The 13,639-nt window shown below is 43.8% G+C and overlaps 1 protein-coding gene across 1 annotated transcript in view; it reads right to left on the bottom strand.

The window, feature by feature from the left end:
• Positions 1–11,155, bottom strand: part of tln2b (talin 2b) — a 47,778-nt gene extending 36,623 nt beyond the window's left edge. The window contains exons 1-11 of the mRNA XM_071532138.1: positions 11,020–11,155; positions 10,828–10,925; positions 10,517–10,646; positions 9,706–9,861; positions 9,065–9,207; positions 4,193–4,320; positions 3,804–3,867; positions 3,514–3,618; positions 1,247–1,402; positions 351–452; positions 165–241 (exon numbers count right to left, since the gene is read on the bottom strand). Coding sequence (XP_071388239.1) covers positions 165–241; positions 351–452; positions 1,247–1,402; positions 3,514–3,618; positions 3,804–3,867; positions 4,193–4,320; positions 9,065–9,207; positions 9,706–9,861; positions 10,517–10,646; positions 10,828–10,925; positions 11,020–11,155 — 1,295 coding nt within the window. The remainder of the gene's footprint in view (positions 1–164; positions 242–350; positions 453–1,246; positions 1,403–3,513; positions 3,619–3,803; positions 3,868–4,192; positions 4,321–9,064; positions 9,208–9,705; positions 9,862–10,516; positions 10,647–10,827; positions 10,926–11,019) is intronic.
• Between the last annotated feature and the right edge of the window lie 2,484 nt (positions 11,156–13,639).

The raw sequence follows: 13,639 nt of genomic DNA on the forward strand, positions 1-13,639 counted from the left end.
TATGCTGGGCATGCAGAAATGTAATTATATGCACAATTAAACTGTGAGGTTTAAATTCACATGAGGAATAACTAGGCTGTGCTGCCTGAATCTGACTGGTCAGCATACTCCTGTACTTAGCAGTGCAAAGACCCTGCAGTAGTTAGCACATGAACCCTCCTCACTTCTTAGGGGAGACCGATTCCTCCAGCATGGTGGATTCCTCATCTCCCTCGAGGCCAAAACGATCTTTACTCTGCTTCTGTAGAGAAGATGAACAACAGAAATCACAGTGAACAAAGTATGCTAGGGATCGTATTCTGCACTCTAGTAATTCACCAAGTTGTTACGTTTGATTCATAATTACTTGCCTTTTTGAGTATGATGTCGATGTATCCAGCAATAAGCTGGGAGATCTGTTCTCCTTCTGTAGTCTGAACGGAGTAGTAACTCTCCTGGTACTCTCCAAAATCCTTTAGAGTGCATTGAAGACAGAGCGGAGATTTAGGGCAAACCAAGTGTCCTTAAACTCTCAGTATTCCAACATTCTCCTTTTACGTCCTAACAAGAGCTTTACAGTCTTTTCACAGATGAAATATAAAAATGCCTTACTGAGGGTGAAGCTTTGCATAAACTGTCCTGGCAACACCTTCATCATTCATACTATTAATGAAAAGAAAAAATTGACTGGCTTCCACACCGCATCCAACTTCTTCAAAGAGCTGATTAAAAATGAGATGTTCTCGTTTTCAGAATCGGAAACTACTCACTTCAAAGCATTCTATGGAGAGACGGGTGAAATATTTCAGTGCAAATCAATGTTGGCAAATATACCTTCAAGTATTTTTTCTTTAATTTGCATATTGTATCAATCTTTAAATGGAGTCCTGCTTTCCAGTCGAGAGCAGTCTGGCTTAATAAGACAATATAGGGAGAAAAAAGAGAGCGCTGTTGACAACAGCCGATATACAAAATTGAAAAAGCCTTCAGATGAATAAAACATCCAAATTCTCCATATTCTTCCCCTGGCATCTATTGTAAACTCGGATGAAATAGCCGACTAGCATGCAGAAAACATTCAATATTGTAGTTTGAGGTCTAAACAATCTTCAGGATGCTGTTTGTGAGGGAAAATGAAAATCTGGGAAAGAATAGATACCTGACGTAGAGTTGTGTAAACCTGACTGTGTACAGTACAAACACATAAGATTATGAGTCTGACTCCCTAAGTGAGGCTGGGGACTTGTTGGAGAGAAAGGGACAGTACCAGGGTGAAGCTCTTGGGGGAGGCAGCCCATCTCTTGACTGTGGTCAGGGGCCACTCCTGCACCACATCCTTCGTCTTCTCATCCACTCGCATCACCGACTCTTTGGTTATCCCCAGCAGCCGGGGGACCAGCTTATTTTTGCTCTTCATCTTTTCCTGTCGGATAGGAAAACATCAGACAACATTTCTGTAGGTGTCAAACACCTACACAGATGATTCATTCAAGGCATGAACGCAAAATTGCTGTGCGATTCCGCTGGTGCTGCTCTAACACGCACGCTGTGTCTGTGGCTCGAAGCCCCAATAGGAGGAGGAAAGGGGCAGAAGCGAAGTGACCCTGCAGAGTTCAGCCTTGTTTAACTGCTGCTCTATTGAGTAGGGTCTCCCCAGGCTTTAGTCACTGTCAGCGCACCAGCATGGCGCTTCCACCATCTCTCTGCCCGCCTGGCTCCAGTGCCCTCTCCTCTCTGCCCACTGAAAATCTATTACAGCTCACTTCAGAGCTTGAGCCTACACTTGGCTTTCCTCCAGGGGTGCAGAGGACGACACAGAAATTAGCGGTTTGTGGAGACGGGGGAGTTCAAAATACCTTTCATGTCTCCGGGCTATTGTTTTCATCTCTGGGTCAAAATGTAGAGCTCTGAGAATGGAACAAAAGCCGCGAAGTAGAACAACTTCAACAGTTCAATGCTCTTAAACACAAGGACAGATAACATTATCCCTGTAATCACGATAGCTATGTATAGAGATTTATTCAAAACCTCCATTGTCTTTGGTTATGCTACTTCAGCATCATAGTTATCCGGGTTGTATTCAAGCAGGAAGTTCGATTTTCTAATCTGAAGTGCGTGGCAAAGAATGAGATCGTATCATACATCATTTAACCTCGGTTAAGGTTTGGGAACATCTGCTGGTGCAGGAATTCACAACAGAAGGGTGGATCAATGTCAGAAGTCTGTTATTGGCCTGAACCGGGCATCACACACACAGACCTGCATGCACGGCTGCACACACACACACACACACACACACACACACACACACACACACACACACACACACACACACACGCGGACTTATTTACTTCCATATCTGTGAAGTTTACAGCAAAAGAGAGCTTGTCCTAGGAACCTGTGGTGATTAAAGACTGACAGATGACAAATGGAAGGTTACAACAAACTCTCAAACTGTGCTTCAACAAAGATGAGTCTGTGCTTTTTGCCTCTGCTAGCAGCGAGAGAAGAGTGCAGCCGGAGTGAATTATTTAACAGTTTCTTGAAATCTCCATCACTACATTTCCACATCGCACACAGACAGCGCTTGCAAATGTGGACTCACACGCGCACTCTCTTTCTCTCTCACACACACAAACACACACACACACACACACACACACACACAAAGAGAATCTTGACCTTGCAGTCTGCTTTAACTACTGGGCCAAACATTCCATTTATAGTCCATTAAGACCATAGCAGACAACAGCACTATTCCTCTTTTTCCTACAGGAGCAAATGGGCTGTTGCCAAAGAGCTCTTACAATACCTGCTGGTGCGACTTCATCATGTTCGCACGCTGCACTCCCATTCCACCGCTCCGTTCACCAAACCAGTGCAGAATTGCCATCGTCACAAGCATTTCAAAGCATTGTGCAGAGCTACTGCCTTCCACTGTGAATCTGCTGGTTTGTTATTGTAATGGAAATATAAATCTTTTGGAGTTTCTGACATGTTTCCATCCGTGTTTGACGGTGTATATCACAACGGCTTTCTAATGACAACAGCTGCCACTCATTAGTACTGGAGCATTTATGTGTCTGTTAGCTGTAACGAGATTACTCATTAAATTGATATTGCTCAGTAATAATTAATTACAGAAATCGCTTTTGAAAGAAATGTATGCATATTGTCTAGTGTGCTATGTGTGTCGAGTGTGTATGACGGATTTGTTTAGATGAGAGGTCAATATGAATGCCAAGTTCATCTTCAGTGCAGAGAGATGAAGGGTGGCCGTTGCATCAGTGAACTAACATGGAGAATTGTCACTTGCTCACTTGACAAATCAGACTGGGAAGCATGTGCTTATTTTAGCCATGGTTTCTGTTTTTTGTTTTGAACATTTTGCATCTTTTCCACTAATTTCCCCATTTACTGGGCTACCAAATGTATTAATTAGCGCCAGATTATTCACCTTATTCTTGATTCCTGATTGCTCTGTGTTGCTCAACCCCCCCTAATCAAGTCATCGGGAGTGGTGTTGGACCTTACCTTCACCAGGAAGAAGGACACTCCGTAGGTCTGGAGGGATCTGGCAAGTTTCACATACTTCACTTTTGCCTCGATCTCTGTCATCTCGCCACAATTCTTATGATCCTAGGCAGAGAACAACAGTGAGATCTCATTAACATTACACCCATTAATATGCCTTAGACACTGTGATCTACATAATGTATTTTGTCAATTCATGCCCAAACACAGAAGCAATTAATATATTCTCCTCGGGCAAACATAATATATACATGACATTCTACCAAACAGCGCTATAATAATGTACATACTTGGAATATTTTCTTCTCGGACCCTCTCTGCTTGATGTACTCTTTAGGTAGGAACTCCTTCAGGCTATGGAGATAAATAACATTTTTACATGGTTACTCTTTTGCGCTACAGGCATTTCCTTTTCTATTAACATACTTCCACATATGAGGTCATTCTTGCCCTGGTGCCTACATATCAGACAGCAGTTGTAACAGCTGACATCACCCCTGAGCATTCCAGCAGAGGAAATCCCTGAAGGAATGGCCTGTACCGAAGTACAAGGAGATAACCGCTGTATATGGATGGCTGTGAACTGAACATGTGAAAAGCACAACACGCACTGTGCGGAGTGTTTGACGAATGAGGTTCATGTTGGTGTTAATGCATCTCTCTGATAAGGGAAGCTTACTCCAGGAATCCAGGCTTGTGTTTGTGTTCCACATGGGGTCCGAACTGGATCTGAGCCTGGATCCCAGCGAACTCACAGGCTTTATCAAAGGAGACAGGGTGGGAGCCGTTCAGTATATCATCCCTGGCCTAGAGGAGAGGCAGACGGATGAAAGGAGAGGGGGGGAGTAAGTGAAAGACACACACACACACACACACACACGCGCTCTCACACGCAGATCCAGGAAAAATCATAGAAATACAAAGGAAAGAGAATTATCCAGGATTTCACCCAACAGAGCTCCATAATGAGCACTTCATTTTGTGCTTTGACTGTAGCTTCAGAGAGGGTGTCTAGTACTAAGTGAATAAGTAAGTGTATTTCCAGAACAGGAACATCACACAAATACATAACTTAGATTCATTCACACAGGGGAGCCAAATAAGATTTGTTTGTGACAATAAAAGCCATTCTCCAGGCTTTCAAATGTAACAACGTCAACAATTTGTCATCACAGCCCATTATGTGTTATTAAAAAGGAAAAGACATCATACAAACACATCAGTTTCTCACAATATCCTATCTGTATTACGGAATAGTCCTAAAAATATCATTAAGAAATCTAATGGCTGAATGATTTTTTGTGAAGCATAATAATACGGCAATGTCTGTTTGGTGCAGCTGAAACTTGCTTATATTTCAATGCCTTCTCAGTCAACTCCACACTCCAGCAAGCTGTCTACATTAACTTTACCATTTAGGAAGCTGGAGAGGGAAGAAGCCTTTGTTGACATCTTTCAAATGGTTGTCAGTATATGCTGTTTTCTCCAGGGGGCAGTCAGCTCTCTCTCTCTCTCTCTCTCTCTCTCTCTCTCCCCCCCCCCCTCCCTAGTTCACTGCTGCAAGATTAATGGCTCCCGAAGCTGAGAGGCTAGCTGACAGTGAGAAAGGCTCCATCAGAGCTTTTAGCATTAGCATATCAGTGCACAGGCCCAACTCATCTCATTCTTATGTCCCATTACATCAACAGCAAACTAAACTGCAGCTTACTGCTGTTATGAGGACAACAATCTCCTCCACTGGCAATCAAGCCCTATCCCCAGTCTAATTCACAGTGGAGTATATAAGCTCTTACTCAACACAAGAAGACACTCTAAAGTTGGCCCTGACACATACCATTCACTCTCTTTCTCTTGATGCACGCCGCGCACTGCCACCCCGTAGTGCATTTTGTTGGAATAAGATGGTAGGAATAACAGGCAAACTATTTATGAAAGTTTAAATTTTGAAATAAGTGCTGCTTGGTGTATGCTGAATTTACCGGTGGACCTCATTTATTCAGAAAAGGTTTCAAACTGCGATGGAGGTTGGTGTGACGTTCACCATTTTCTCCCCGTACACAGAGAGAAAGAGAACAGCTAGGGACCAGTCTTCATCCTGAATTTCCACATTGCTTTGTTTAGCTACATTATTCAGTCTTGCATTACTATTCCTGGAGTTGCTTTCAATGATATCTAAATGAAGGGCATTGGTGAAACTGAATTCAGCAGTGACTGGATCATTTCAAATCAATAAGCAAACCTCTGAATAATGAGAAGTCCTGCAGGTACATGTGTCCATTTGGCCAACCCGTTGTTTCTGTGTGGAAGATGACTGGCTAGAGTATCATTTTACCATTCTTGCCCATAGAGAAGAAAGCGAGGCAAGACCCTGAATCTCTCATAGTGGACATGGCAAGTGATACAGGCGCTGATTCTAGGACATTCTAATGGAGCTGCACAAGTGGAAGTGAACCACAAGACATCAGAAGCGGTGACACATACAGCCTAAGGCTACAATGCTGAGGTCGACCAGTCCACCATGCCCCAGCAGAACTCAGAGTATAATACGGCCATAAAAACAAATGCTGACATAGGGATACACGAAAGCAACTAAATGCACGATGTGTTCGATCAACAGGCTCGCTAATAAATCAATGAGCAAATGAATAATAAAGATCCTCACGACCTGCACAACACACAAGCTTATTCTGGAAGCAATGTGTAAATATGCCAGCATGAAAACATGGAGAGGAGCGTCCTGGTGGCTCAGTTGGCTACAGCTCAAACTATACCAGCAATGTCCTGGCTTCAAAGCCAACCATGGACCTTTTTCACATGGCATCTCCCATTTTTCCTGTTGCTCTCTAATGTAAATTTTCCTATAAAGCAAAAAAATGTTTCCTATAAAGCAAAAAAGATTGCAAACTATTGACCTCTTACAAAACTATTGACAGGACAAAAGGGAATAATAGTACTTACTACTGGATCTGGATCCTCTATACTGAATGATGAACTTTGGGTTATATATGTATATATATTTTTCAAGACTCACTTGGTCTTGCTTTGGACTATTCTGTCTCTTAGTACATATGTGTATTTATTAAATACACATAATCAAGAAAAGTGGGCAAAAGCAAAAGCAAAAGCAAAAGCACATGAGCACCACGCACAGGGCAATGCTCTTGCTGTGGAGGTTTATCCTGTTCTTAGCATAGATACATGACAGAAAGGGAGTGGCTGTGTAGTAAAAGAGATTAGTCTGTTGCTGGCAGAGCTTCCACTATGTGTGTGTGTGTGGGCGGGGTTGAAATCATGGAAGCTTCACATCATTAATAAACATTTGAGCTCATCGCTAGGATGCTCTCCCAAAGAAATGCCAGCAATAACATCATAATCAGTACAATCTGAACTAACCTACTAACTGAGTTTCTGAGGGGTTATGGGGTTGGGGTTGGTGAAAGAAAAGAAAGAAAAGAAAAGAAAAGAAAAGAAAAGAAAAGAAAAGAAAAAAAGAAAAGAAAAGAAAAGAAAAGAGGGTGAAAGGAGAGAGTGTGTCCGTGCCATGCCTCGCAGTGAGATAAGTCAGGGGGCGAATGTGAAGCCTGGGGTATGTTCCATCCAGCCTAAGAAAGGCATCTCTCTTCTGGCTCTGTCTGCCCTTTTTAACACAGTGACAAATTAGAGCCACTGCCATGTGAAGAGGCTCTGTGATCTGCCTGTGTAACAATCTGAGCATGAGAGAGAGAGAGAGAGAGGGAGAGAGAGAGAGGGAGAGATGGATGGGGAAGGGCAACGGAGAAGAAAAAAGGAGGCGGGGGCGGGGGTGGGGTTGTTATTGTGAAAGGAAATATGAGTCTGTGTTGTGAGGAGAGCATGATATGCACTGTACTATAATATGTGCTGGGGTAAGAGGGGTGGGGACGTGAGCGATTATGTCAGAGTGTGTATGAGATCGAGGAAGGAGTGAAGACAGGCGGGAATGAAAATGAGGGCAAGAGAGAGAGCGGTATAAAGAGGAATAGACAGATAGAGGGGAGGAGAGCAGAGTCATCTATGGGTGGATGTCTGTTATAGACATATTCAGGAACTCCCAGTGCAGCTGGGCTTGAAAGATGAAGGGAGTCAAATATGAATGACTACACATATGTGCTGCTTTTTCCTCACAACGTAAGAGCTTTTTTTATTTTCGTGTGGGAGTGCATGCAACATGATTCGTGTGTTTTTTGGAACAATATGTGTTGCATTCATTTGTGTGTGCATGTGCTTCAGTCCATTCTTCTGCTCTCTCTCTTGCTCTCTCTCTCTATCTGACAGAGTGTGTGTGTGTGTGTGCAGGTACTCCACACCCTGCTCTGTGAGTCCAGGTGTCAGTGGGGAGCTCTCCTCCCCACCTCAAGGCTGGAGGGGCTAATGTGAATGCAGTGAGGTGTGCAGTGAGCAAAGCCTGACTAGTGTGGTGCCGACTCAGCTGACCCCCCAGGGGAGCCCCCGGTGCCAGCAGCTCTCCCTTGGTTTACAATGTTGGTAGAACCAGCGCTGCCAACCACACACACACTCACAGAGAGAGAGAGGGAGAGAGAGAGAGAGAGGGAGAGCGAGAGAGAGAGAGAGAAAGAGAGAGAGAGTTAGAGGGAGAGAGAGAGAAAAACTAAGCTGCACAAAACACACCAGCAAAAGCAGAGCAGCAAACACAGGCAGCCTCACCCAGACGTGCCCAGCCTCAGATCATACTTTGCTAACTGAAAAAGCCACATTAAAATAGCCTGGACATCTAGGAGCTAGAGCCCCACCTTGGGCAATACAAGCAGCTGTAGTGGTGCTGATACCTGTGTAGAAGGCTGTGAGCTTGCAAGGCCAGCTGGATGAAGGGGAGTGGAATACTGTGGTGAAGGGAATCACATAGGAACTAAACATCTAAGACTGAAGCTTTGCCTTCACATGCCAGGGTTTAGCTGTGCCGCCGCCTGGCTGGCTCTTCAGAACCAAGTCAAACCTGTCTGGACCGCATCTGAGCCAACCACCTTTCACAATCTGTCCAGACCTGGACAAAAGCTGGCTGCAAGCTACAATATAGAGGACGTATGGTTATTGAGTCTAATTAGAATGTCTCCTGTTTCTTTTGTTAAATGTATTTCAATATTTCAATCATTAGCCTCACTGGAACAATTTTGTCATGGTGGGCTATGGAGTGCTCTCCCAGCATAAGGAGATCAGGTCCAGCTCTAGATTTGTGTTGCATGTCATCTTCTCTCTCCTATGCTTTTCTGTGATATCCAATAAAGCAAAAATGCAATACAAATAATATAAAAAAGCACTCACTTCACAAAACAAATATTTGCGAGAAGATGCAATCCAAGTTGCACCATACCAGAGCTAAATCTAGCTGGACTGAAGCCAGTATACTGTGGCTAATACAGACAAGTCATCATACAGTATTGATCTATGAGGGATAATTATCAGGAAGCTTGATCGTCTGAATGTGCAAGAGGAAATATTTAAGTCTGCATGCACACAGGTGTACATGAGTGCATGTGTGTGTGTCCGTGCATATGCATGTGATGAATAGCCTTACCTGAACATAGAGCAGGTTCAGCTGGACAGGGTCCCGTGAGTCTACGTTCTGGTCCGAATAGAAGAACTTGCGCCTGAGCAGTAGAGTCTCACTCTCCTCCACTCCTTGCTCTCTGAATGTCCTGCTGTGGTCCAGCCAGTTCACTATCAGATCAATATACATACTATGTTACCATACGTACTGAAATAAATTGACACTCACTTGATAAAGATTTTACTAGAAGAGGATACTGATGGCGAAATTAATCAGGCAGTTAGAAAAGGCAGACAGGCAGACAGATAGACTTAGACAGACAATCTACCAAATTAATCACAGGCAAGTGAACGTCTTGACGGGGCATGAAGACTGTCATTCGCATTATTTTCTGCTGAGAAGAAAGCTAGTTTTCAGCCAAAGCTGGAGGGTGATTTATATATTCGCACGTTTCAAAATTTAATCGGTGTCCTCTGGGCAAAAGATAACAGTGTTAATTTCATTAAACTTTGATATGTCCATGCTATAAATTAGACTTGAGTGATAAAGCACATGTTCAGATGATGGCGTTGAGTCTGATTCATTCATGTAAAAATAGGAAGGGTGTACAGCTATCAAGATATCGACGACACTTCTTGCGGCTTTGGGAAGCCCGCTCTCAAACTCACAGTCATCATCTGTGTGGAGTTTGGCTTTCAGCTTTTCCATCTTCCTCTCGTCTCGCTGCAGCAGGGTTCTGTCTTTCTTCAGCGTCCCCATCCCATCCTCCTTCTTGTCCTCCGTCGTCTCCTGAATGAGGGAGTACTCCTCATAGTTGGTGATTCCTGAAAAGGGGGAGGAGAGACGCTTAGGACCAGCATGATAAATTGTGCCATGATGGAGACACTCTCTCTCCTGCTCTCTTGCGCTCTCTTTATCTTTTTCATTCTCTCTCTGCCTTGAAACACCTATCAAGGAAAGCTGGTGCAGAGCCAGCAAACTAAAATGGGAGCTGAGGAGGAGAAGAAACCAAGCAGAAAGACCTATTCTAAACAAACAGTGGCCAATAAAGAGATCTGCCAGACACACGTCCCTCTTCTCCTCACCCAATTGAGCTTGATTGTGGCACAGTATAATTGAAATACACGGCTTAGGCAACACCAGTGAGACAGGCGAGGATGGCACTGTCTGGGCCTTCACAAGAACACTCCATCATTTAGCAGGAACAAGCTTGATAAATCATGCCCATCGTGCTTTAAACAAAAAGTGATTAGGACTTTATCAAGCGTACATAAATGCTCCAAAGTACTTAACAAACGCCTTTCTGTTCTAACATGAACTTATGTAATAACACAGCAACATAAGGGAACCTTTTACCTCCATATGTAGTGGATACTGGATATGCCTCGGACTAAAAATAAGATAGAGGATGAATAATTCAAGCCTGGGCGATGGGTTGACAAGATTCATATCCGCTGTAGCGGGGAGTATATCACTAACCTATTCGACTGCATATGGTTACAAGCAGCTCCCCGACCGTTTTTGAGTCGTCCACCATGATGGTTTTAACTGCACCATCCAGCATTTTGATCTTTTGCGGCCTCTGTTTCTTCTTGTACTCCAAGACATCCTGAGAAACGAGAGAGGGAGCATGGTGACACCAACAACACTACTGATCATCCTCAACATACTGTAAGCAGGGAGGCATGAATATCTCAGATCCCCCTCAAAACCTCTGTCAATATAAGTGAGTAAGGAGTGACAATAAGTGACACTGAAAGTTGTCCATAGATTATATGAATTAATCTTACCCCATTTCGCAGCATGTAGTAATCCAAGGTTCGACCCGACTCTAGCCAGATTCCTTTCCTGGGATCATCATCAGACAGGAACAGCCCATAATCTGAGGCTGAAACACAAAGAGAGACAGAGCATGCAAATGTAGCTGCCTAAATGTTCCCATCATGCAAAGCAGCTTTGCCATTCATCTGGTCATCTGGTACCTTGTCCGGTCTGGGCCTCTGGGACCCTTTCTCTGATGATTCTGCAAGCATCATACACAGGCGTGGATGGTTCAAACTGCATGGTCTTCACCACGTTGCACTGGCGGACACAAATTTTCAGTGACAGGGCCACCATCTTGGCGGGTGGTATAATGGCCTCACCAACCTTCACACCTGGAAAACATAGGGACAGAAACAGTTTAGAGTGTAAATAGTAAATTCACACTTCTGGCCAATAGCACAAATTAACCATCTGCACTCTGCTTGGTATCAACAGGCCATTATTAAAATTTGCTCTCATGAAAAACGGGGTGAGGGGTAAGACTCTGTATAATACAACACCGCAGGGTACAAAATAAATCATCACAATTATCTCCTCAGGGACATTTCTACATGTGACACTGGATGTGCGTTGCACGGCACCACTGCCTCCGCGGCTCTTCATACCTCCCCACTGTTCTCATATTAAAAGGTTAGGTGAATGGGGAAGTTCTACCTGATATCAGTGTGTTTAGCATTAGCTGAACCAAGGTAAGCAATGTAACCTTTCAGCCAAAAAGGGAAAAAGAGCATGTCTCTCTAATCGGCAAGAATAACAGGAGCCAAGTCACAACACTGAAAATGACATTCCACAGCCGCATCATTATGCGCGCTTTTCCTGGCTTACGTCCCCCCTGCCAGAAGCAGACTACACTCTGAGACAAATCAGTGGCTGTTTGTCACATACTGCAATTAGGGTGAATCAATTCAGGTACTCTACTCTGAAATTCTCATATCTATGAAAAAGAAAAAGAGACCTATGCAGTGCTATTGCTTTCTCTGCTTTCTGGTCCTTGGCATCAACAGGGAAAGGCATGAACAGTGTAAATTGTTCAAAATAAGGCCATCTATACCGGAGGGACTGCCTGCCCTTTAATTAAAGATATTATAGACCTAAAGTCCCGTTACTATTTTTTTGACTACAGAAATTATTCTGTTACTCATTCAAAGCCGATCCATCTTGTTACTGTTTTCTGGCTCTAGTTTTACTGTTTTCTAGCTCGCAGCGAGTAGGTACTTGGTGAATGTTGCTGCCTGTCGTATGGTGCTGTAGATTTATGATGGTGTAGCCTGATGTTTTCTATGGTACTCATTGGTATGGTAGTATATCATTCTGTTAAACTCTGAATTATGCCTCTATATGAATGCTCACCTTGGATTATGGCACAAAGGATACTAACATCATATCCTGTGTATTGATAAATGCTGCATAAGATGGGTAGGTCACAGTAGATGAAAGTTTCCAAGCATAGATTTTACAGGTACCCTATTGTCTATGTGAACACTATTATATGGAAATCAGTCATAGCTCATCCAAAGCCCCAAAGTTTAGTTTTAGAGAGGTACGTTTTCTATAATGATGGAGTTGTGAATGAGCTCGCCTGTGGCTGTGGCTCTGTCATGGCCAGGCGCTCCTCTCCAATTGCCCCCCTCAGAGCCCCTGCTTGCCTGAGCTTTTCTCCATGCAAAGTGGCAAAGACAGGCACAAAGAAGAAGGGGTAATGGCGCTGCATGGGCTCTCCTCCATACAGCCTGGCAGAGAAGCCCCACCGAGTTTTTGTCATCCCACTGCTGCACAGATACTCTCTCCTAGACAAGCAGTTTGAGGCCCCAAACTGACAGCAAAGCAGGCCACATGAGTATATACAAAGGTGCACACTAACACAGGCACACACAGACACACACAGACACACACACACACTACATAGCGTGCACAGAAAGTGTTGTATTTTTGTCTCCAGAGAGTATATTTCTGACAGCTGCATCTTAGCCTTACTATAATGGTTGAGGGATGACAAAAAAGCCAAGGTTACTTGCAACACCAGATGTTTGCTGAGGAATACGCCTGACGTTATTGCTACAATCACTTTAGTATCTGTTGTGACTAGCATCAGTCACTTCAGAGAGTAAGTACTGAAGAAGCCACATGATGAAACCCAGGAGGATAATCATAATCCCCGAGCTTACAGTGGTGTGAGAGCCCATTTTTCACAAGGATCCTCGTGCAAACACTCCAGTGCAGCCAACTCCTCATTAGCTCAGCTTTCAAGCACGGATGGATCCATCTCCGAGAGAGGAGAGATGAGGATCAGCTCGCTTATGTTACTTTCTGTTAAGAAGAATCTATCTTATTTATTACCCTTTTCAACATCACTGTGGACCTAAAACCGTACTTTTTAATATTAAACCCCATCTCCCATTACCATCAATGGCCCATCTGAAAAGCTTCCTGCACTGAAATTAGGTTTGTTTACTACTCCAAACATTACATGATATGAAAATGGCCGAAGAGCAGCTTGGTGGGGAGTTTAAACATGGACAACTCAATAGAGACCAGGGAAGGCAGGAGCCATCTGGAGGGGATACAGCTCTAATGATTGACTGTAATAACAGCAGCAGCACAGAGCCTGAGAGCAATAACTACTGCCATTACTGGACCAGTCTGTCACACAACAACCAGGGAGACAGTTGGACAGGAAACTTAAGTGATGTCGGTCTGTCAAGGGTTGATCAGTTTGCTTGGACGGTTATTCCAAATGTTTCTAGTAGAACATCAAATTTCGAGCAGAATGACCCTTTG

Source organism: Centroberyx affinis, unplaced genomic scaffold, assembly GCF_046629955.1.
Source record: "Centroberyx affinis isolate AG114_WGS23_722 - 3 ecotype Tasmania unplaced genomic scaffold, CSIRO-AGI_Caff_v1 ptg002167l_1, whole genome shotgun sequence".
Taxonomy (NCBI): Eukaryota; Metazoa; Chordata; class Actinopteri; order Beryciformes; family Berycidae; genus Centroberyx; species Centroberyx affinis.